The following is a 24320-nucleotide window of genomic DNA, read 5'->3' as shown; positions in this document are numbered from 1 at the left end:
GAGCTGGGGGTGCTGCCCTAGGAACTGGCCGGGATGGGTGGGTGGGCCGCCTCTCTCAAAGGAAGGAAGTGGGGAGGTCCACGTGCCCCCAGCTGCCATTCTTGCTGTCCCCAACGCTGGTCCCAATGTCTCCCCCCCCGCCATCCCCCGGGGGCCTCCCCCTCCTCCTGGGGGCCTCGCTGGTGGGCTGGTCTCTGCCCGTCGTGCCTACCCGAGAGGAGGGGGCTCCCCAGTCTCTATCTACAGGGCCACGCGGGACCTCCCTGCACAGCCCCCTACCACCTCAAGGGAGGAGTCCAGCCTGGTGGGGACCTTGGGGTGCGGGGCCCCAGGCCAAGACGGGGAGTGTCTGAGGACACAAGAAACCAGGAGTCAGCTTCCTCACCGACCCCTCACCACGGGAGCCCGGTAGCTCCCTGGGCATTCACGGGGCCCTGGCTCAGCCACGGCAGGATCTGTGACCCCTCTTTGGTCTCCGAAGAACAGGTGGCCCCAGGGGAGCTTTCGCTTGTTTTAGAGCGAACTTGGGGTGGGGAAGGCCTGTGAAGGAAGGGTCGGCCCCTGGACCCTGCGGTCTCCTCAACCCTAAAGTGGGCATGACACCCTCTGGGTGGGGAAGGCTGGGGCCTCGGGGAAGGGCGGCCTGGCATACCAGTGGAGGTGGCCTCTGGGGCCAGGCCTGCCCTGGATGGGTGGGATCACCGCCCTGCTGAGCCAGGCTGCAGATGGGGTTTCAGGATGGGGCGGGGACTTCCTGGGATTTGCTGTTAATCAGGGCCCTGGGCAGGGAAGTTTATCTGTGCCTCAGTCACACGTTATCTCTGCCTGGGGAGAGGGACACGGCCAGCGTCCTGGCTGGGGTGGGGCCCTGGGGCCAGGCACGGTGGGGCGGGGCGGGGCCTGGACGGGCCCTTCTTTCTCAGGCCTCACCCCTCCCCAGGGGTGAAAAGGCTGGTGGGCTCCAAAGGCCCAGCAGCCCCCTGGATAGCCCCTGGAGGGCCAGCCAGCCAGGAGGGTCCCAGGGCCCCTTTCTCCCCACGGAGCTGCTCTGTGGCCTGGGGGGGACAACATGTGAGAGGGGGGGCTTCCCTCTCCCCTCCCCCGTGCTCACGAGGGGAGGAGAATGGGCCTGGGTTTTGGCTGGATCCCGGGGTCTCGCCAGGACCCCACTTCCCATCTCAGGGACTTGCGGGTTACTCTGCTCCCCTGGGGACTTTGGCCAAGTCCCGGCTCGGGCAGACATGTGTTCTTGAGTCGTCCTTGGTTTACACCTCTTCCCCCACCCCACCACGCTCCATCTCGTGCGGGGCTGGGAGTAGAGGAAGGCCGAGAAGGGCCTCCTCACCCCACCTCTGCCTCGAACTCCACCGCGTGTCCACTTAGCAGCCACGCATGTGCCCTGTGGTCTTGCGAGTTGGCAGCTCCAGCCCGGGTGCACCATCGGGAGGGCCCCCGGTGTCCACTGCCTACCACCCGGGCCTCTTAGGTCTCCCGAGGGGAGGGAGCTTTCCTCAGCCAGCACCCTCGAAATCCATTTTTCAGGGGACCCCTTCAAACTGAATCTCTCCTTCTGTGCCCGGCCTGAAAGGTGGCTCTGGGAATGGGCTCCGGCTCGGGGCCGGGGGACCAGGTTCCAGGCAGGGAGCGATGGCAGAGCTGGAGGAGGGCCTGAGGCCTGCGGCTCAGGGCAGGGGGAGGGTGGGGGGTGGATAGAGATGTCAGTCCTCATGTTCGCGGGGGGCGGAGCGGGATGGGAGGGGGTGTGCAGGCTCTCGGGGGTGAGGCTGCGCCTGCCGCCTGCCTTCCTGGCGCCAGCTCAGGCCTGTCCCGCCCGGGCCTTCCCAGAACCCGAGGCTGTGGTGCTGGGTCGGGGGTCTGTGCCGCCTGCCCTCGTTCCAGCGGGGGCCTTCCGTGTGGTCCCCCACCCCACGCTGGGGCCGGAGGCAGACACAGGCAGTAGGGATCCTCTCAGGCCTGCCCAGGGCCCCTCAGCAGAGAGGGACACTGTCCCCTTCCCTCACCCCAGGCCCAGCCGTTCCAAGGCGAGCCCTCACTCAGCACCTTCCTCAGGGTCCCAGACTCTCCCAGTATACAGCAGGCGCTCACCACGTCTGTCCCGGGACTGGCTCTCACCACTTCCTCCTCAGGCCTCCCGCCCTGCTCTCGGCCCACAAGTCTCACCTGACTCCTGCCGTCCGCGCTGTCTGCCCACGGAAGCCCCCTGCCCGACTCCCCAGCAGGGTGGAAACTCTGGTCCCCAACTGTGCCTGGGACCGCGGGCATGGTCAGCCAGTGTTTGTCAAGTGGACGGATGGAACCGGGAGACCCTCGATGGGTGATGGGTCCGGTGGCGGGGTGGGAGGATGCAGAGTGATGGAGTGGAGGCCAGAGGAGCGGGATGTGGGCACCTGGTGAGTCTACAGGTCTGTGCAGCCGCGTGGGGCGCAGGTGGCTGAGCGCACGCTGCAGGTGAGGAGACGGGAGCGGCCGGTGGGCACCTGGGGGCTGGGTTGTGGACGGAAGGTGGAAGGGTGAGTCTCTGGAGGAAGAGCGTGTACGGCGTTCTGAGCTGTCAGGAAGGTGCGAGAGTCCCAGGGGAAGACAGGCCCGGCCTGATCCATCCTGCGTGTGGAGAGCGTGGCCGCGGCCCCTGCTGGGAGGCGGCCGCCGGCGTGAGTGCGGGGGTCCCGGGGAAGGAAGCGCCAGGAGGCCAGAGTCCCCGCCAGAGTCCCCAGCCTGGAGCAGAGCTGGGGCAGGGAGGTGGTGAGTCATCAGCCTGGGGGAGCCCAGTGCGGATGAGCGCCCACGCCTGCCTCAGTGGCCCCGAGGATGCCCCCCGCCGCTCCCGCCCCCAGCGGGCGCGAGGCCAAAGGATAATGTCGCGTCTGCTGAGGGGGTGCCCCGGGGTCTGGCAGCAGGCGCACAGTCCGGGGGCACTGCCTGGCCCAGGGCTGGGCCAGGTCCCCACCTCGACCCTGCCAGCCTCCGCTCACTCAGGTTGCCCCAAGGTCACCGAGCAGGCAGGGCACCGTTTCCTTGGGCAGCCTCACTTGGTTTTCCCGAGTCCCTGGCCCCGGGCCAAGCCTGTCTCCCACTCCGGGTCTCTGGGGAGGCTTGTGAGGAGTCGGACCAGGCTGGGTCACCTCTAGGGGCACGGGCTGTGGCAGAAGGTGGGGGGTCAGGGTGGAGCCTCCCCCAGGGCAGGGCCAGGGGAGGCAAAGGCGGGTGCCCAGAATGCCAGGGTCCCACAGCAAGCCCTCTGTACCTTCCTGGACACTCTGGGAGGGACCCTCTGCCCGGTGCCCATTTTACAGGCCGGGCACTGGTAGGGCCAGGGACTGACTTCCCATAGCTCTGGCTCCAGAGCCCCTGGTTTGTTTGATGGGCTGGTTGCCTCCCAGCGTGGGCCAGCCTGGCCATCACCAACACCCTGGAGGGTGAGGGCCATCTGCCTCGCACCCTCCTCACTGTCATCACTACCCCAGAGCCACTGGTCTCCACCGGCCGAGTGCAGGTGAGGCTGGGGGTCCACAGGTGGACACAGAGGCAGAAATGAAATCTCAGCCCCTCGAGGCCCTTCACCACCCCGCCCATCCCCTGATCACCGCACAAGGAGCCAGGGCCGTGGCTGCCCTGCCCACTGAGGCAGGGCTGAGCTGGGGTGGGAGATGCAGCCAGACAGGAGAAAGTGGGGCGTTCCAGGCAGACGCTGGCCGCCATCTCCACAGGAAGAGCCAGGAAGGCTGAGCGGGCAAATCTCATTAGCTGGTAGACTTCCGAAGCCCCATCGCTGAGCGCCCAGCGACCTGCCTCATCCACAGCCCACCCTGTGCGTGCACTCGGCCAGGTCCTGGCCAGCCTGCGCCTCGCCCAGGCCCCTGGTTCTCGCTCCCCACTGAGAAGGCTGCTGGGTGCTTCCCTGCCTGGCTGGAGCTGGAGATGTGTGGGAGGCCTGTGCCGTTCTGGGGCCAGGAGATGGCCTTTCTTGGGCAGTGTGGTCCAGGCCCCTCCTGACCCCAGGCCTTGGTGAGTGGCCCACGGCCCTGACACACTGGGCTCCTGCTGGCGCCCCCGCTCCAGGCTCTGGGTCAGCCCACCCCTGCAGCTCCCAGCTTGGAAGGGCCCCCAGGTCGGGGTACCGACCCCTCAGTCTCAGGCTTTGCGCCCAGCAGGTCCAAGCCCCCGTTTCCCCATCTATAGAATGGAAATCATGACCAAGGATGGCTACTCCCATCCATCCGGGCAGTGAACGGGCAGTGAGCCCTGTGCCGCCGGGGCCACCGTCACCCCGCAGGGGCCTGGCCCGCCCTCCCTCCGCCCCCCACCCCAGGCCCAGCACAGAGCGGCTGTCAACGGGGTCCCCATCTGGAAACGATTGTGCTCGTGGCCCTCAAAGATGTAATTAAAATATATTGGGTTTTTATGCTCCTTTCTCGTCTGGGGAGGAATCCAGGCTGGTTATGAAACCGGATCGCTCTGACGTTGGGCCGGGAGCATCAGACTGTGTTGCGCCCGAATCAGAGCCCGCAGGGGAATTCTCTAAGGCCCGCCAGGCCAGGGCTTCACTGTGACCCTGCCCCTTGTCCTGAGGGGTCCTGTCCACGTGAGGGCGTCCTCTGTACCCGCTGCTCCCAGGCCGCAGGCGAGGAGCCTGCCCTCCCCTACAGGGTGTCCTGCTGAGTGGTGGACGGTGAAACCCCAGCTCCATCCGGTCCCCCCCCAGGAGCACCTTTCCCTCCTGCTTCTTCATCCTCCAGGCTTCACCCCCCGCCCCCGGAAGCGACCCATCTGGGAGATTCGAGGGTCATCTTGGCCCCAAGGCGGGTGTGGCCCAGGGCGGATTTGGGGTGAGAGGAGGCCTCAGAGCCGTGCCTGCCGGCCGAGGCCAGCCGCTCCCACAGCCCAGGGGTCCGCTAAATCCCTGGGCTCCAGGGATCCAGGGGCTGAGAAGTGCCCAACGAACCCTCGGGTAGTGGTGGCTCCTGCTGGTGGAGCCCGAAGGGCAGGTGTGGCGTGGGCCCTGGGGGGCTCCTCCTCCTCCGGGGAGCCCTCCCTGCCCCTCCCTCAGGCTGGCTCCCCTCAGGGGCACAAGGTAGCCACAGGCCCTGTCTCCGCCTGCCTCCCCCTGGCCTGGGGATGGGGGTGGAGGTGACCCCGAGGATGCCATAGAGCCCTGCCCAAAGCCTCCGCTGCTCCTGTCACTGCAGCCTCCGCCATCACAGCCCCTCAGGGCGGGGGGAAGGGGCAGCAAGGGCCGGAGAGGCTGCCCAGCTCCCGGCCCCCCAGAAACCTGGCCCCGGGACCGCCAGTGCCGGCGCCCAGGCCGGGTAACTGCCTGCTCAGCCGCAGAAAGGGAGACGGGCTGTGGCCCCTGCCCTCCTGCCCTGAGGCTCTCCCCGTCGGGAAGAAGCCCTGGGGGCGGGTAGCACGCTGGCCCTCGTCCAAGCAGCGCAGGCTGGACGCGGCCGGGACGGGCGGTCTCTCCAGGTTCGGGGTGGGGCCGTGCCACCCGGCCCCTGACCCGGGGTTGTGCGGGCTCGGAGACCCTCAGTCACTGGCATCCATCTTGCTCCCAGCACGCGTCCCCCAGCCCTGCGCCGGAGCCCGCGGCCGTGCGCCCGGTGTCCCCACTGCCCTCCCAGCATCTCCACGGGCCAGGCCCGGAGGGCACTGTCTTGGCCGCTCACCCGCTGAGAAACCTCCTCAGCCCACTCCGGGCCTCCCTGGCAAGTGGGGACGGAGTTTCTCGGGCTGCCGGGGGGCTCCTGAGCAGGAAGTGCTTGAGCGTTTCTGGGGGGGGCGCTCCTCTGAGAGCCCCCCGGCAGGTGAGGACTCGGCGAGGGGGTGCGGGCACAGGGTCTGCGTGCAGGGGCTGGATGCAGGAGCAGGGGGCACAGCTGGCCTGCCCAGCGCTTGTCCCTGTCACCACCGCTGGCCTAGAGGGACCACACGAGCCCTCCCGCAGGTGGAGGTCAGGAGCCTGGGGACTTCAGTGTGAGGGTCCAGAGCCTGGCATGGAGGAGGGGACAGCTGGAGGGAGAAGCCCCGGCCTGGGCCCCAGAGCCATGTCGCCCGGTTCCTGGTGCCCTCCGCCTCCCGCTTTGCCCAAGCTCAGCCCCCACCGAGTCCTCGCCCCTAGCCTCCCCCTGGCCCGGCATCTGGCAAGTCCCAGGGCACCTCCTCCAGGAAGCTGGCCTCAGCTGTCCCTGGCCGGGAGGGAGGCGGGTCAGCCGGGCCCGGTGGGGCACCTGGGGCCAGACAAGCCTGGGCTCAGGGCGAGGGCACATTCCTGCTTTCCTAGCCTGTGGAGAGGGGGTTCCCAGAAGCGCCGAGGAGGCCTGGCCAGCAGCCCGCGGGGAGAGCCCCTGGTGCTTCCTGCTTGGCAGGACACACGGCAACAGCAACGACCGTAAGTGCCCGCCCTCCTGGCCCTCCCTCCGCCCAGGGCTCGGGGTGGCCTCCCCTCCGGGGTCCAGACCAGACAAGGCAGCCCCCCGAATCCTCTGCCCCGGCACTGCTGGGCGCTGCGTCCTCGGGTGCCGCGGAGCCTGCGCCCCCACCCACCATGCCCGCCAGCCGCCCCACCGCCCTCGGCTCCTCGGTCAGGGCCCTGCCTGGGTTGTCACTGTCCCCGTGTGAGGACACGTGGGCTCGGGACCCCTCAGGAAGCGGAGGAAGGCGGGTGATGAGGCAGGGTGGGGACATGGCCACGCGACCTCGGGCAAGTCTCGTCCCCTGTGGGGGGGATGAGATCACTCTCCCGGCAGACGAGCCAGCACCTGGCGCGGTGGGCACGTCGGGGCGGGCGCACACCCTGCCGCACCCGCCTGGCCCGGCGGCCCTCGGGCTGGGTGCGGCCTCCCCAGGGGACACGGCCACCCTCTTGGCGGTGGGCAGGCGGGGCTTCAGGTACCTCCTTTAGGAGACAGGTCCCTGCCTGGCACACCTGCCCCTCCGGGAAGCCCCCGGACACTGGGCTGGCCCACAGCGGGGCACCCACCGAGAGGAGGGCCGAGTGGCTGGCTGGGCCTCTTGGGCAGCGCGGCATGGCCGGGCCTGGACGCCGAGCCTGCCGCCCTGGAGGGAGCCTTTGAGCTCCTCGCCTTCAGCTCGTGGGCAGTGAAGGGAACCCCTCAGCCCGCCTTCCTGGCCTTGTGCTGCGAGGTCATCGGTGGCTGCAAGGGGTGGGCTGGACCCTGGTGTGAGGCCGCCTTCCAGGCCCAAGGAGCCTGCAGGTCGCTGGCCCGTGACCTCCGTGCAGCGCGGAGAGGGTGAGGGGCAGTGCCGTGCCAGTCCAACCGCCCTCCAGGGCACAGGAGCTGCTGGGCCAGCTGGGGTGGGGGTGGCCTGCGCCCTGCGGTCGAGCCTGGCCAGCCCCCACCCGGGTGGAGGTAAGCCCACCTTGGTCCCTCTCCTGTGCTGCCTGCTGCTCTGGCCTTCGACACACCAGGGACCCTCTCCCGCTGGCCTGCGTGGGGCGCAAGCACCCCAGGCCGGGAAGCCTGACAGAGGTGAGTAGGGACGGGGCGGGGGCCGCTGTGAAGAAGCAGCTGGACCTCACTGGCTGCGGGGGCGCCTGGAACGCCCTCCCACCACGATGCAGCTACTCCCCTTCCCCCCTACTCTGTCCCCCCCGCCATGGCACCGCCACCCCCTCCCCCGACACGTTCCCTATCTGCTTGTCTCTTCCTTCACTCTGCTCCCCCCCACCCCAGCCAGAAGGTCGGCTCCACCAGGGCAGGGACTGGACCGGTCTGTCCCCCGCTGACCCCCAGGGCCTGGAAGAGTGCTTGGAACAGAGAAGATGCTCAGCACATGTTTGTCATGTGAATAAAGGAACGAATGGCCAAGAGTGTGAAGCAGACTTTGGGTCTCAGGGTCCCACCCCTCACTGACTGTTGGCGACGACGGGCTTGGTGGCTGGTAGGGGTCTGGATGGGGGGCTACCCGGAGCTGACGGCCCCTGCCCCCCCTCTTCCCCTGGGCCCTGGGAGGGGGCGGGCATGGCCTCGCTCCAGGCAGGTCACGAGGCACCCTGGTGGGAGCCCCGGGGCCCCTTTGCTGCTGTATCACAGCCGGGAGGCCAAGACATTGCAGCCCAGCCAGGGGCACTGTCCTCGCCTGGCCTTCGCCCCGCCAGGCCGGGCACTCCAGGAAAGGGCGCCCTCTGGTGGGACGCCTCGGGCTCGCTGTGACCCCGGGGCTCTGCAGGACCCTCACCCTCCCTGCTTCAGACCCCTCCCTGGACTCTGCCCATGCAGTGGCTCCTGCCAGAACATGCCCTCAGGCAGGCCCGGGGGGCAGACAGCAGGCCAGGCGGTGTCCCAGCCGCCCACCCGCAGACACCTAAGGCAGTCCCCTGCCCCACACAGGGGCATTTCCTGCCAGGTGCAGCCCGGGCTCTGGGTCTCATGCTCGTGCCCCCATCAGAATACCTGGGGGTGCCCCTCCGCACAGTCCCCCGGCCCCCATCTCCGCCCTGAGCCAGGTGGGCCTGGTCAGCGCCCCTAACCCCCACTCAGGAGTGGACACCAGGGCTGGACGGAGGGGAGCCAGGGCACGAAAGGGGGACAGGAGAGGGACAGTCCTCCAGCACGACGGGGCGCTCAGAGGACACCAACCGTGGGGACCTGGCTGCCACCACGCCAGGCACAGCCTCCCTGCTCGCTTGCTCATTTATTCACTCCTCCACCCCTCCACTCCTCATGCACACGTCATGTCATCCTGTCCGCTGCGGGCAGGAGCCCTGACACTCCCCTTAGCCCCTGCCCTGGAGCCAGGGAAGCTGAGGGAGGCTCTGGGTGCCCGTCCATCCACTCATCCTCTCTACAAACCCCGAGTACTGTGTGGCTGGTGCCCACCACCAGGTCTGGGGTGAGGGCAGTTTCTCCGTGGAGTCTGGCCCACTCCTGGAGTGTTAGGCAAGTGAGGGCCGTGAGTTTAGCACTCCGTGTGCCTGGCTGGCGGGTGCGGCGTCCACCCCGCCGTGGGGGAGCCCAGAAAATCACCGGACAGGGACTGGGGAGGAAGGCAGCAAGGCAGGTCCTGCCATAGACGTTTTCACAGCCCCACCCGGGCTTGCCCAGACCCCCATCGGCGATGCTGCCTGGGGTGGCCAGCCCCCCACCTGCCCTGGGCCGGGGCCCTGCCCGCTGGCCCCTCTGTAGTGGCTGGGCCTGCCCTCCACAAACTTGGGTGCTGGGCCAGGCACACGGGTCTGAAGGACAGAGGGGAGGTGGGGGAGGGGAGGACCGGCACCCCCAAAAGCTGGGCAGGGCAATAAGGAGGCGGCCCCTCGACTCCCCATGGTGAGGATCCGGGAGACCCGGGCGCAGGCCAGGGTGGACGGAGCTGACGACGTGGTCAATGCTCGTCCGGAGTCTCAGGCCGGCCCCACAGCACCCCCTGCAGGCCGCCTGCGCTCAACGGCTCCCAGGCGGCCCAGGCAGCCTGGGTCGGGTCTTGGGGGCGTCGTGGCACCTGGGGGTCAGCAGAGCCGGGCCAGGGGAGCACAGGGGGCCTGGGATCTGGTACCGGGAGCCAGGGCCGGGAAGTGAATGCCTGTCCTCACACGCCCAGCCCCGCAGGTGTGCCATCCACCTCGAGGACACAGCCCAGCACAGCCCTGGAGAGCCTCAGCTGGGTCAGGGCGCCCCTGCTCTGGCCTCGCGCAGCCCCTGCGGCCCGGCTGCTCCCCAGCATGCTCTGCCTCCCGAGTGGCCCCGGCTCTGCTGGGCCATCCCCTCTGGGACCCCCCATAGGATGAGCCTGGCACACCCAGGGCGGCCCAAGGGGCAGTGGGGGGCTCTGGGTTTGCATGCCCGGTCACACAGGCACACACGGGCACAGATGCCACCAGTGGGTCCTTCCCAGAGGGTGGGGTGGCTGGCCTGAACAAGACCTTCTGCGCCCCTGCCTGGCCGTGCCGCAGCCCTATTCGCTCGGACTAGGAAGGGCCGAGGGGAGTTTGGGGTTCAGCCTTGGCTGGGGGTCACTGAGTGGAGGCATCACCTGACTTCAGGGGAGGCCGTGGCTGGAGAGAGCCCGGGGGACCGGAAGGCGGGGGCACGGAGCGTGGGGCTCGGGGGGCAGCCCGGTGGTCGGCCTGCTCTGGCCAGTCCCCCGCGCTCCCATCCCCCCCGGGGACTCAGCCACGTGGCTGGCAGCCCCTGGCCACGGAGGGCCCAGGCGAAGCCCACTGAAAGGGCCGAGACCAACCGGGGTGACCCCAGGTGGACCCTCTCGGGGGTAGGGGTGGGCGGTGATGCCCCGCAGACCTGGGCTTCTCCATGAGGTGGGGCGCCAGCTCGTGGTGGGGACGGCCACACCTGCCCTGAGGACAGGCGGGCAGTGGGGGGCCTCGGGCTAGGCGGCCCCAGTGGTGGCAGGGGTCTTAGTCTGCTCTGGCGCCACAACAAAATACCACACGCTGGGGGCCTGAAACAACAGACATTTATTTCCTCATAGTCCTGGAGGCTGGAGGTTCAAGATCAGGGTGGCAGCCAGTTTGCTTCAGGGCGAGGGCCTGCTTCCTGGCCTGCAGACGGCCGCCTTCTCGCTGTGCCCTCACAGTGCGGGCAGAGAGGTCTGGTCTCTTCCTCTTCGTGTAAGGACACTGGCCCCATCATGGGGACCAGCCCTAATCTTCCTCCACCTCCTGATTCCATCGCCTTGGGGTTAGGGCTTCCACACGTGAATTTTGGGGGGACACAAACATCTGTTCCTTAAGAGTGGGGTTCCAGGTCCCCACCACACCACGGGGAGGGGCTCGCTGACCCTGTGTCTGATAATTCTTCCCTCCCGCTCAGCAAGGAGGCCCGGGCCGCGGCCCCAGGACAGCTCCATTTCCGCCGTCCCCGCCCTGGCAAGAGGCCCCTTGGCCTGCGGCGACGATGTGCAGGGGCGCAGGGGTGCGGAAGCCCAGGCCGCGGCTGTGTGCCCGGCTCGGGTCATGTTTACCCTCGGGAGTCCAGTGCCAGGGCCCCCACCCGGCCTCGCAGCCCTAAGTTGACTCGGGCTCCAGGATAAACACCCATTCAGCCACACAAGGCCCCTTTGTCCAGGACGAGGCTCCTGGCCCAGGACGCTGCCCGGCGGCCCGTGTCCTCAGCGTGGCCAGCCACCCCTCGTGGCCTTCTCTGGGCAGACGCCTGGCCTGGCTCAGAGGCCCCAGCTGGGGACGGGGCCCTGGGCGGCCCTTGGAGTGGCCAGAGAGGCCAGGCAGGCTGAGCTGGGTGCGGAGATTGCCCCTCCAGGCCCTGTCAGAGCAGCCCTGACCCCCCCAAAGAGCAGTGCGTCCCTGCAGCCGTGTGACCACCCTGCCCTCTCGGCCAGGCACACCCGAGGGAGGTAAGGATGCCGAGGAGCTGCAGCGGGGCAGCGGGTGGGCCCGGGAGCTGCAGGCCCCGTCCTGCCCCTTGCCCACCCAGGCCCCTGTGGCTCCCCCCGCTCCCCCGCTCCCCCGCTCCCCCCAGGCAGAAGAGGTGCTGCCCACACCCGCATCCTGCCGTTGGCCACTGGTCCCTGTGACCTCAGCGTCCTTCTCTGTGAGACGGCCTCCGCAGGCTTTGGAGGCCCCTCAGCTTCTAAACTCCTCCTGGGTGGGAGTGTGCCCACTTCTGTCTGGGGTGGAAGTGAGATGGGGGGTGCCTATCCGGGAGCGGGGTGGGGGCCCCTGTGCTGAGGCAGGGGGTGAAATGGAGGTTCCTGTGCAGGGAGGCGTGGCATGGGGTGGGAGTGGGGAAGGGGCTCCAGGGTTTGGGGGCGGCACACGGAGAGCAGGAGCCTGAGTCCCTCTGGGGAGGGGGCCCAGCGTGATGAGGAATCCTAGACCCCTGAGCAGAGAAGCCGGTCATCACGGGCAGCGGGCCTGCCTGTAGGAGGCTGAGGGGTGGCCTCTACATAAGAAGAGCACGTACGCTTAGGCCTCGAGGGCCTCCAGCCTCCTTTCCGGGGGGCCCAGTCCTGGGGCTGGCCTGGGCGGGGCTGGTGGGAGGGCCCCCAGAGCCAGTGCCCCAGCCACGCCTGGCTGGCTCGGGGGCGTCAAGGATGCTCCTCCAAGTAGCGGCTTTTAGGCAGAGGGGTGACGGCCCTGGGGCAAGGTCCTGCTGGCCCACCCAGGGGCTTGGCCCTGACGCTGGGAGCCGGGAGCCACGACAGGTTCTTGAGCACAGGAGGACCGCGTGTGACTCTGGTTAGAAAATGACCCTCTGGCAGTTGTACTGAGAATGGGGGCAGTTGGGGGACCCAAAGGGGTCCCAGGAGGCCGGGCAGGAGGTGCCACAGGGGCAGGGGAGATGGTGGGGCTGGAGCACGGGGGGCCGTGGGGGGCCTGGAGCCTGGGCTCCTGCCTGGCCTTTTGTCACTCTGAACGTGCTGAGGACAGATGCGCTGTGTGCCCGTGGGGGCCCACGGAGGGAGTGCTCCTCAGTGGGACTGTCATCAGGTTCCCGTCCCTGTGCTGCAGCCCATGGCCGGCAGCGACCCCTGGTGGTGGCCAGCATGTCTCTGCGCCCACCGCGGGTCCGCCCCTCACTGGCGGCGGGATTCTGGGGGGCGGGATGCTGGGGGGCGGGATGCGGTGGGCGGGATGCGCGGGGGCTGACGCAGGGGGCGGATGCGGGGGCCCGGATGCCGGGGGCCGGAGGCCGGGGGGCGGGATGCGCGGGGGCCAACGCGGGGGGCCGATGCGGGGGCCGGGATGCGGGGGGGCGGCATGCGGGGGGCGGGCCTCAGCCAGGCCCTGGTACGGGGGTGGGGTGGAGGCGGTGGTTGGTGCGGGGGCTCCCCGAGGAGGAAGCGCCCTTGTGTCGGAGGCTCCCCTCAGGGCTGGTGTCCTCTGCCTGCTCCAGCACCCCCCAGGAATAGGGTGGACATGAGACTGAGGAACGGCTCCAGGGCTCAGAGCTTCAGAGACCAGTGTCTGGCCAGCTCTCTGCCCGCCTGTGTCCAGGGTCCCCTGATGCCCTGCAGGCTGGGACCTGCCCAGTTCAGAGGGGCTCCCGGAGGCTGTCTGGTGCCCACCGCACCCGTGCCAGGGCCTCACCTCCACCCTCCAAGCGTTCCCCCCGCCCTCAGTGAACAAGGGACCCGGACAAGGACAGTGCTCCGGCCGGGGTCCGAGGGTCCAGTGAGGATGCACTACGGGCCCCTCCTCTGGAGCAGGCCCTGAGGGTCTGAGACGCAGCCCGCTGGGGCTGGGGGTGTAGACTCAGACCCCCCACTTTGAGACGTTATTTCTTACCTCTGAGCCTCTGGAGGCAGAGCTTTTGTCAGGAGCTTTGAATGTCTGTCCAGGGAGGGCTCTCCAGAGACAGCCAGAGGAGACCCATCTGCCCTCGAATATTTCATCCCCTCCGTCTTCTCGGGTCTCTCTCAGGAGACTGTGGGGTCCTACTAGGGGGCGGGCCGGCAGGCTGGAAACCCAGGCGGGAGCTGCTGGTCCCGAGACCGACCCCTCTTCCCTCGTGGGCTGGAGGAGGCCTCCCCACCGCCGAGGACAGCTCGGTGCTACCATGGCAGGTGTGAACTCGGCACGGCTACAAACACCCTGCAACACCTCGGTGAGTGTTCAACTACCAGGGGCTGCGGCCTTGCCAGGTGACACAAAGCCAGCTGCCGCCGTGGCTGCCTTGGTTTGCTTTCTTACTTGAAGACTTGAGTCTGTCTGGATTCTGATCTGTGGCCGAGGCAGAGACACAGCCTCCCCTGACCACAGAGCCTACCAGGCAGATGGGGTGGGGCCGGAGCCCACTCGGCCGACCCCCAGGAGGGGCTGCCCACCCGCCCAGCCACCCACCTACCCATCGGGTAGCTGTGAGGTGCGGGGCAGGGAAGGGCCAAAGGCACGGAGCGGACAGCAGCTGTGGTCGGTTCAGCCGGAAACTGTCCCTTTAATGAAGACCAGGAGAGCTCTATTGCTTAGACTTAAGGGAAACTTTATTTATTTTTCCTAAAGCAACCTAGTTTAAAAACGAGTTGAGGTTAACAGAGAAGAAAAACCCAGACAGACAGACAGACAGACAGACAGACGGGGGAGAAGACGGCACAGGTCGGGGCTGCCACATCAGATTCTCTCCATCTTGGAAATGAGGTCATCACAGATTCTGGTCAGTTCATCGTTTTCTTTAGTCTGAAGGAGGAAAATCAAATCCCTAGATTTCTCCCAGTGCTCGGAGCTGGGAGCAGGCCCAGAGCTTCTAGAACCAGGAGGGCTGCTCCTCCCCCACTCCGCCTGGACCCGTGGGGCCCCTGTGCCCACCTTCTGCTCGACGACCTTCTCCAGCGAGTGGACGCGCATCTGCTCCTTCCTCAGGACCGCCTGCAGCGCCAGGGCCTCCGCCTGGGCCTTGCTCCGGACCTGGGTGATCTCCTCGTTCGCCCTGGAGCAGCAGAGGGGCTGGGCTGGGCTGAGCCCACGGGGGACCAGACCCCTCCCGAGGGAGCCTCCTGCACCGTCCCGCCGCCGAGCCCCGGCACTCACAGCTGGAGCTTCTCCTCCGCGTGGGCCTTCAGCGCCTGGTACCTCTGGCCCTCCTTCTCGATCCTCCCTATGGAATCCTCAACACACTTCTTCAGCGACTCTTCGTTCTGGAAGGAAGAGCGGACGCTGAGCCCTGAGCTGAGGGCCCAGGCTCTCTGGCTCACTCGTGGAGCCGCGGTGGACCAGGCTGCAGGGGAAGAGCTCTTCCCGTTTCCTTCCGGAGACGGCCAGCACTCCCACAGCCCCAGGCCTCCTCATCCCGCGGTTCAGGAGGCCTCCGGACGCGGGGCCTGACCCCTCGCCCCCCAGGGGACCCTGCCTGACACACAGAGCCCTCCTACTCAGTCCCCGTGCCTATATCCAGGCACCTCGGGGGAAAGCAGGCCGGGCCCCAGGTCCACGGACCAGCCCCTGCCCTCCTGCCCCCCAGCCCTGTGCTTTGGGGGCCGGGTCTCCTGCTGCCCCAGGAGGGAGACAGCAGCGGCAGGGAACATCTGGACGCAGCAGCCTCTGTGCAGGCCACACAGGGACAGCCTCGCGGGCACTCACGTCCGGCAGTAGGCGACAAAGCCGAGAGCTGAGAGTGCGGGTAGAAGGAGGGCTGGAGCCTGGGGCCCACACCCCCGGCGGGGGGCCTCTCCTTTCTTCCCAGACTCAGCACCAAGGCTCAGCTCACCCCCTCTTCCTGCAGGGCCCCCAGCCTCTCCCCGTCACTGCTTGCCACGCTGCCCCACTGGCAACAATGCCGACCCCGCTGTCCCTGGGGCCTCTCGCCGGCCAGGCACCCACCGTGCGGTAGCCTTCGATCACTTCCTTCTGTTTCTCAAACCGCTTGAAGAGGTCGGAGAATGACTTCTCCATGGAGTGCAGGTCTGCAGTCAGCTGGTCTTTCTCCCTCAGAACCTTCTGGATCTCGGCTTTGGCAAGTTCCTTCTGTTTCTGAGCCTCCTCTTAAAGGAAGACCAGCACTCGGGATTAGCGGGCGGCCAGCAGGTGGCGCCACAGACGACCAGCGTCAGGAGGTCCCCCTGGGGCGCTGACCAGCCCCCCTCTCGGGACCTTCCAGGGCAGGACCTGGGGGTCCCAAGTGCCCAGAAAACAGCTGTTTCCTCAACACCAGCTCCACCCGGAAGCCGAGGCAGCGGACAACGAACCCAGGGCCTGACTGCAGAGCCCAGGCCACACGTACCCCACGTTCGGGGCCTGCAGCCCCAGCCCGGACACACCCGGTGCCCAGCACCCACCGAGACTGCAGCTGGACGCGCAGCCCCCGGGGCAGGGGGCAGACCGCGGGTGCAGCGCCCACTGGAGGGACCCAATCTGCTTGCTGCCACGGCCCCGGATGCCAACTCGGGGCCCGGCCAACCTGAGGGCTGATAAGCACCCGGGGCCCGGCGCCCCCCCAGCCTTCCTGACTGCCAGCTGCCCCAGCCCAGGGGCCCGCGGGCACCTGGCACTCACCCATCGCCTGGTACACGGTCCCCTCAAACCCGTCCATGATTTTCCTGTGGGAGGAGAGCAGGTGCCATGAGCCCCAAGAGTGCGTCGCGGGGCCCTGGGCAGCCAGCACGCAGACTCACCCCATCTCCAGGATCTTCTCCTGCAGCGCCGTGCACCTGCCCCTAAGCGCCTCGTTCTCCTTCTGCATCGCCCCAACCTGTGCAGACCACACACCCGAGTTGGCGCCAGTGTCCTCCCGTGCTGGGCTCTCCTGCCCCACTCAGCAGACGTCGCAGTGCTGGGGGGTCGGCGTGCGGTGGGTGCGCCGGTGGGACGCCTCCCGACACAGGCGGGGCGGGAGAGCAGCGTGCGGGGGAGGGCCCCGCGGCAGAGAGGACACCGCCCGAAGATGGCGGGCGGGTGCCAGGAGCTGCTGGGCCCAGCACGGCCCGGCGCACAGGCCTGCCTGAGAGGGGACCAGCCGGACGCCACCCAGGGCATCACCAAGGCAGCAAGGGGACTTGGGGGCCGCTACCCCCTGGGCAGCTCAGAGCGGATGCCCAGACCCTCGCTTGCGAACAGGTTCTGCAAGAGACACTGGGTGGAAACGCAGGACACTCAGCTGCCTGGGTGCCTGGCTCGGGGGTCGCTGAGTGGACGCCTGCGATCCTGCCTGCATGGCATGAGCAAGGCCAGCGCACAGAGCTGCCACCCCCAGCTCCCCGAGGTTCTTCGGAGCAGCCTGCAGGCGCCACCCCCAGGGCTGCAGCCAGCAGGTGAGGGCCGCTCGCCGGGCACCTCCCCTCCCCTCCCCTCCCCTCCCCTCCCCTCCCCTCGCCCTCCCCTCCCCTCCCCACCGCTCCCCACCCCTCCCCTCCCCTCCCCACCCCTCCCCCTCCACCCCTCCCCACCCCTCCCCTCCCCACCCCTCCCCTCCCCACCCCTCCCCTCCCCTCGCCCTCCACCCCTCCCCTCCCCTCCTCTCCCCTCCCCACCCCTCCCCACCCCTCCCCTCCCCACCCCTCCCCTCCCCTCCCCACCCCTCCCCTCCCCACCCCTCCCCACCCCTCCCCACCCCTCCCCTCCCCTCCCCTCCCCACCCCTCCCCTCCCCTCGCCCTCACCGCAGTGTCCAGGTCCTTCTGGCTGTACTGCAGCACGTCCACAATGGGGCCCACGGGCAGCAGCGGAGCCCTGGGTCCGAGGTCACATGGAGCTGGGCCGAGCATCTGCAGGGCGACAGAGACAGGCTGGGCCGCAAGCTCTCCTGGCACTCCTTTCTGCCCCGTCGGCTCCCCAGATGGCACGGCGCAGCCAGGGGCGGCCCCTAGGGCCAACGGACCCCTTAAGCCTTCAGATCCACAGCACGTGAAAGCCGGGCCCTTAGGTGTCTCTTTACACCACAGAGGGGACGGACCACTTACGGGAACGCCCGGGGCTCCTGCGAAGTCCAGGTCCAGCAGCTGGGCCTCCAGGGGGCTTCCCGAGGAATGCGGGTCTGTGCCCCGTGCACTGAGACCAGAAGAGAACACGCGTGCTGTCTGCGTGCGTAGGGGTCAGCCCAGACTCTCCCCCAGGGCCACGGGGTCAATGTTCGGGACATGTGGGCCATGCGGCCTATCAGGCTGCCCACCTCTGCTGTCGGAGGGGCCGCACGGGCACAGACCCGCTTACAGCTTGCTTACGAGCTCGGCCAGGGCAGCTGGGGCCCGGCCACTGTCTCTGCCCCCCTCCCTGCGGCTGGGCGCTCCCATCGTCACACGGCCTGTGTGGATCAGATTCCCGCCCGCCCCTGCGCACCTGCTGGGCTCCGGGGCCACAGGCGCCGGCCCCCGGGGGCTGTCTTGCAGGAGCGGGTCAAACTTAAGGTACAAGGACTGCTTCCTCAGGGCCGACTCCTTAAACTGCAGGGGAGGAAGCAGGGTCACCGGTGCCCCCGACACGACAGCCTCCACGCCGCACCCCACGCCCCGCCCGAGAGCCGCCCTGACCCGAGTGGCCTGCGGGGGGTGGCCCAGGACAGGACTCCGCGGGGAAGAGCGGCGGAAGCAGCCAGGCCGCCCAGCACGTCCGGTCAGACGCGGACACCGCTCGCGGCTGAGGAATCGCGGCCCGGGGCTGCTCTAGAAAGAGCCCCTTTTGAGACTCCGCACCTGAGGAAAGGCCACCGCGAAGGCACCCGGGAACTCACCGAGGACGCCCCGAACTGCTCCAGGTAATCCACCTCGGCCCCCGTGCCTAGAACTGAAAGGGAGACGCCAGCTGCCAGCCGCATCCCACGGGCCGCCCCCTCGCCACGGGTCGGGTGCTCGGGGGAAACCAAGGCCAGCTCGGCACCCCGCCGCCAGCACTCGGGCTGTGCACACGGAGCGGCACCCCTCCCCGTCCACCCTTGACTGACGGCCCTTTGCTACAGAGCGGGGTTGCTGTCCTCAGGCTCAGGACGCTTGGGGCTGGATGGTTCCGTGGGGCCGTGCCGTGTCCCGCAGGGTGTTGACAGCACCCCCGGGGGCGTGACAACCAAAGGCGTCCCCTGGGGTCCAAATCGCCCGGGTTGAGAACCACTGTGTAGAACCACCCTAAAAGAGTCCTTGAATTTCTGATAATATGACCTTTGCTTAAAAAACCTAAGGGTAACTCACACCATAGACAAACATTAACTCAAAATGGATCAAAGACCTAAATGTATGAGCTAAAACCATAAAATTTTTAGAAGGAAACATGAGGGCAAATCTCCATGACACTGGATTTGGCAGTGATTTCTTAGAATTGACACGAAAAGCACAAGCACCAATAGAACAGATGGGGCTGGAAAGTTAACATTGCGCTTCCGAGGACACCATCGAGAAGTGAAGAGAGGGACTTCCCTGGTGGTCCAGTGGTTAAGAATCTGCCTTCAAATGCAGGGGACGTGGGTTCGATCCCTGGTTGGGGAACTAGGATCCCACATGCCGCGGAGCAACTAAGCCCGCACACCACAACTACAGAGCCCGGGTGCCCTAACGAAGATCCCGAGTACTGCAACTAAGACCCGACGAGCCAAAGAAAGAAAGAAAGAAAGCAAAGAGAGAATTTTTGTGAATCATGTATCCAAAGAAGAATTCTTACCTAGATTATACAAGAAATCTTTACAACTCAAAAAAAAAAAAAAACAAAAAAAAAAACCCCAATTAAAAAACAGGCAAAGGGGCTTCCCGGGTGGCGCAGTGGTTGAGAATCTGCCTGCCAATGCAGGGGACACGGGTTCGAGCCCTGGTCTGGGAAGATTCCACATGCCGCGGAGCAGCTGGGCCCGTGAGCCACAACTACTGAGCCTGCGCGTCTGGAGCCTGTGCTCTGCAACAAGAGAGGCCGCGATAGTGAAGAGGCCCGCGCACCGCGATGAAGAGTGGCCCCCGCTTGCCGCAACTAGAGAAAGCCCTCGCACAGAAACGAAGACCCAGCACAGCCAAAAATAAATATAAAAATAAATAAATAAAAGATTATTATTTAAAAAAAAAAAAAAACAGGCAAAGGAACTGAGCAGATGCTTCTCCAAAGAAGAGACATGAAAGGTCAACGTCAGTCAGCAGGGAAACAGACCAAAACACGCCGAGACCGCACTGCACACCCACCGTGACAGTGGGGTGCAGACCTGGACCCTCAAACGATGCGGGGGCAGAGTAGAGGGTGCGGACCCCGTGGGCAACAGCTGGACGGCTCCTCAAACAGTTACACACTGTTACCATGTCCCCCTCAGGGTACGTCTGCCCCAGAGAGATGGGAAACGTACGCTCACACAAAACGTGTACGTGAGTGTTCCCAGCAGCCTCGTTCATACGAGCCAAAGAGTGGCAATCAACTGGTAAAAGAAGAAACAAGGTGCGGTCTACCCACACGGGGAATATTACTCAGCCATAAAAGGAAGTCCTCACACAATGTGACACGAGGGACTTGGAAACGTCACAGGACACAAACCCCGAGTCACGTGTCTCCAGGGTCCCTGGCGGAGGGGGGCAGGCTGCCCCAGTGGAGCTGATCCACGGTTCCTGGTCCCGCCTGCACGGGGAGGACCCCACAATGGCCCTGCCACACGGAAACCCTACACTCCTCTCCTGCCGTCTCTAGGCCTGGGGGTTTTAAGTCACCAGAACTGAGATCCTGGCGAGCTGCCTCCTGTCCTGAAAAGCGCCTCAGTTGGAAGTCCTCACTGAAGGCAGGTCAGACCCGCGGCTCTTCCACCCCCTCATCCCGGGTGCGTGGACGGGCAGGGCTTCTCCTTTTATCTCTACGGGGTCTCGTTTCAAACAGCACTTCGATTCAGCGAGGTCCCGCTGCCTCCTGTGTCTATCTGTACCGCCTGAGTCAGTCAGGTCTGCTGCCTGTTTTTCTAAGTTGGCCTAAAATTTTTTTTTTTTTAATATCACAGATATTAGTCCTGTTCTCCTGAAAACGCCCATCGTTTGATAAACCAGAAGTTTCTGTGTGAATCACTAAAGTCAGGGGACGGGGTTGCCCGCAGGATGACCGCCCGCGGGCACCACGGAACACGGTTCTAGCACCCTGGCCTCGAGGACAGTGAACAACGTACCCTCGGCGGGGTCCCGGAAGTGCTCCCTGCTCAGGTCCAGGCCGGGCTCCGGCCCCCGGGGGGTCGGGGGTGTGGGGTCAGTGGGCACGGTGGGCGGCTTGCTGCCCGGGCTGCTGGTGGGAGCCGACGCCCCCGAAGTGTCTGTGGTCCCCTCCTGGAAGGGAGGTCGGGGTCACCGCGGGGGCTCATCAAGACGAGGGGGCGTGGGGGAGCGGGGGAAGCAGCGCGTCCCACCCCCCAGCCCCGGGCCCCACCGGCCTGCCTCTGCCCCGTGACGATCCGCAGACGTGGCAAGAGCCTGAGGACGCCCGCCCACACCCGTACCTCGCCCGCCGCTTCTGCGGTCCCTGCCGAGGTCTGCGCCCCCGGTGTGTCATCCGCCGAGGCCAAGAGCACCTGCCTAAAGAGACGGGGTCAGCAGGGCCCGCGCCCCACGCCTCCCTGTCCGGCACCGAGCTGCCACCTGCCCTCCCCCAGGAGCCAGGCTCGAGGCCCAGCCGGGTGGCCCCGCAAAGCCATCCCGCCGACCTCACCTGCAACAGAATCGCTCCTCAGAAGCGGACAAGGCACTCTGAGGTCATTTCAACTCAAGAAAAGGCAAACCACAAGGATCCATTTATCCTTTTTACCAGGAAACTGCAACAGCAGCCGGTGCTGGACGGCTGGGCGCACCCTCGGCCACTGAGCGGCGTCCCCGCGGAGTGCGGACAGGCCTGAGGCGGGGCTCACCCCGGGAGACTGGGCTCCCCGGAGCTGCGCTGCGGGAATCCTGGGGCTCTCGGCTATGTATCTTGCTAGACCTTCCAGATGCGTCGCAGGGAACGCATCTCAATGCGGGCGCCCCCTCCCCGCTATTCCCCAAGAGCTGTGGCAGCTGCCCCGGGGCCCCGGCTCAGGGCTGCAGGTGGCATCTCTGGTCTCGCGCCCACCACTGCCACCCCGTGCTCACCGGCTTGGAGACGAGGCCTCTGTGGCCGGCCTGCTCCTGGGGTGCTCTGGGGGCCGCGCCTCTCCGTCACCTCTGGCGGGGTTACACTCTGGGTCGTCCAGCTTGCCCCGGTCCAGGCTGTTGGACCCGCGGGGAGGGGGATCGGGACCCTCGCCCGCCTCCATGAGGGCCTTTTCCTCCTTTTCCTGCCTCGCCTCTGGTCTCCTCGAGGGAGGTCTGAGAGCCGGGGTCTTCCCTCGTTTCCTCAGTGGGGGCGGCCTTTTGCTGGCGGCGTCAGAGAAATCAAATTCCAGCCTTATGGGCTCACTCCTCAAAGAGTCGGCCGTCTGGCCTTCGGCCTCCTCCCTCTGAGGACTGGGGAACGTGGCGCCTCCAGCCTCCACGGGGCCAGCTGGGGCGGTGTCCTCGCGGCTGGCAGTGACCTTGGAGCCCGCTGGGGCCTCGCCAGGCAGGTCCACGAGGGGCTCTGCTCCGCGGGCTCCTCCGGGGTGGGTACGAGGAGCCGAAGCAGCCCCGGCAGAGGGAGCAGGGACCCCGCTCGAGTTTTCTCCTGTGGCTCTCAGCGGGTCCTCTGTTCTGTCCTGGGACGCCATCCCGGGAGGGTCTTCTAGAATTGTGGAGGTAGAGGTAGCACTTTCCTCTAAGGAATGAGGATGGACACGTTCTTCCTGGGTGTGCTCAGGGCTGCCTGACGTTTGTCCTGGAGATGCCTCTGGGTTTTCAACACTTTCGGGCATCTGGGAAGAGCTTGCATGATCCAGGCAGGCCAGGGGAGCCAAGGAGGGCCCGCTGCGACGCCTGTCGTCAGAGGCTGGTCTCATGTCCTCTGAAGGGGGGTTGGCATCGGCCACTGCTGGTTTCTGGAGAATTCCATTGGTCGTTCTAGTGTCTGTTTCCTTGGTGAACTGTTGGCTTTTTAGAAAGACTTAGTTAACACTAAGGAACCAGTTAGGTTTTTAGTTAGATTTTAGTCCACGTGAAAACATTAGCTAAATACAGGAAAAAAAAGAGCATTTGGTCAACCCTCTTCTCAAGATTAACCTTCACAAGTACGTTCCCACAAGTCAGTGCTGGCGGGCCACCTAGAGACACAGGTGACTGAGAGAGAGGAGAAACCTGACTCACAACAGCCAAGGTTGAGGTCCTCCATGCTGGCCTATTTTCCCCTTTTGGTTGGGGACCACCAGCTACACGGCCAGGGACAGGCAGGGCACACCAGGGTCAGGCTTCCCGCTGGAGAGAGAAAGGCCAGGTCAAGGACGCTGCCTTCACAAGGAGCAGGGCCCAGCTCCCGGGTCCTCCTGGCCCCTCCACGCCCCTGCCCTGTGGCTGGAGCAGCTCAGACCCGGGGGCCAGGAGGCAGCATCTGAACGGCTGGGTTTCCCTTCCCTCCTGGGGATTGTTACAAAAGAACAGTATTTGAGTCACTCTAATCTCATTCAGCTGAATCTCAAAATGAAAACTAAAAAATTGAAGTTGAAAAGTAGCAAGGAAACCTGGAGAGAGGGGGAGATTCCGGTCTGAGGAGTTTCCAGCCATGGGGAGATACTCAGCCCAAGGACATTTCACTGGAGCGAGGTGAAGGGTATGTTAGTGACCTTTTGCTTTTATACCTTTCTCTGCACACCTGAAATCCGTTCAAAAGAAAAAGCAAGTTTTAAACAGTTTAAATCAGCAAAAGTCAGAACGAAATGTGCCAGCAAGGCCCCTTCCCACTCTGGATGCAGAGGGTCCCTCGGGGCGCCAGCCGGGTTAATTCAGCCTCATCTGGGGGTGAAAAGCCACCGCCAGGGTCCTCGTCTCCAGACAGAGGCAGGAAAAGCCTTGGCATTCACACTGTCGACCACCTCACGCAAGCCAACCACCTAATGCCAGGCGAGGCTGCAAAGAAGCTTCTGCTGGTTAAAGTCAAGTGTTTCAAATCTGATTCGTCAGGCCACACGTGTTCTGGTCAGATTACACAACAGACGGGTTCCTCTGCCTTTAGCAGTAAGAGCCATCTGTAAGCTTTCTCCAGGGCTTGCTGATGAGGACAGGAGACGGACCTGCAAGCAGGAGACCCCAGTGCAATGCTAAAAAAGAAGCAAAACCACAGAGCGTCCCTCCTTGGAGATTCGGCCAGGACATTTCATGAAGTTAGAGAAACAAAAACCAAGGCCAATTTGTTGGCAAGAGCACAACAGAGGAACAGAATGTGAAGTTTAAACTTCCTGTTTTATTATTCACTTTTCCAACAACAAACGACTTTGGAGGTGCTCTGGGCCACACACTACACAAACTCAGAGCAGAGACCAGGAGGAGCCCAACCGGATGTGACAGATGAAACAGAATTTTCCTGCCAAGTCAATCAGAGAGGTTACAAATTGCAGTACATCAAACAGTGCCAACACTTACTTCTCTTTCTGGGTCCAGACTTGATGACAGTTTTCTAATCCAATGGTGTCGCCCAGAGCAAAACAAGCTTCAAGCTTGCTGCCCGTGCTGGGACTTAAAATCCTGTGTGTCTGTGGATCCCGCAGAGGTGTCTGAAAAGTAACCTGTCGGGGAGAGAGGAGGGCACCTGTTCAATAATTCAAGTCTTCAAGCACCACGCTGGCAGCACCGTGCCCTGCCCTGCCAGCTCAGTAAGTCACCGGGAAAGCAGGTGACCTCATGTGTGACGCACGGTAGATAGTACGCAGAGGCAAGACGTGCTTACCTTCATAGCTTTGGCTGTGCTCTTAGGTGGTACATTTTCTTTCTGTGACAGACGGAGAACAGATGATCTTCCGGTAAGTTCCGGTGGTGAAAACAGGAAGTCGCAGTTTTCTGTACTTTTGTCACCAGTGACATTTTCGTCGCTGAAGATGTGCAGACTCATTCTGAAAAGCAGACAGTTTT

At 65.4% G+C, this 24320-nt stretch overlaps 1 protein-coding gene across 1 annotated transcript; it reads right to left on the bottom strand.

Moving 5' to 3' along the window:
* Positions 1-13970: 13970 nt before the first annotated feature.
* Positions 13971-24300, bottom strand: TACC3 (transforming acidic coiled-coil containing protein 3). The gene is made up of 15 exons (XM_061191877.1): positions 24139-24300; positions 23835-23977; positions 21441-22352; positions 20816-20891; positions 20492-20645; positions 18113-18165; positions 17722-17825; positions 17346-17433; positions 17046-17150; positions 16063-16139; positions 15944-15987; positions 15272-15432; positions 14483-14589; positions 14261-14381; positions 13971-14131 (listed from the first exon to the last, which is right to left on the bottom strand). The coding sequence occupies exons 1-15, from the start codon at positions 24298-24300 to the stop codon at positions 14066-14068; spliced, it is 2373 nt and encodes a 790-aa protein (XP_061047860.1). The 3' UTR covers positions 13971-14065.
* Positions 24301-24320: the final 20 nt, after the last annotated feature.

This window comes from Eubalaena glacialis, chromosome 5 (assembly GCF_028564815.1).
Source record: "Eubalaena glacialis isolate mEubGla1 chromosome 5, mEubGla1.1.hap2.+ XY, whole genome shotgun sequence".
Classification (NCBI taxonomy): Eukaryota; Metazoa; Chordata; class Mammalia; order Artiodactyla; family Balaenidae; genus Eubalaena; species Eubalaena glacialis.
This window is presented reverse-complemented; position numbering and strand designations above follow the sequence as displayed.

Bases quoted from the DNA above. Each gene is read 5' to 3' on its own strand.
- TACC3 (XM_061191877.1), bottom strand. From the start codon at position 24,300: ATGAGTCTGCACATCTTCAGCGACGAAAATGTCACTGGTGACAAAAGT. The intron at 22,353-23,834 runs GTAAGTGTTGGC...CTTTCTAAAAAG, and splicing joins GTCTGGACCCAGAAAGAGAA to CCAACAGTTCACCAAGGAAA. The intron at 18,166-20,491 runs GTACGTTGTTCA...TCTCCCTTTCAG, and splicing joins CTTCCGGGACCCCGCCGAGG to TTCTAGGCACGGGGGCCGAG.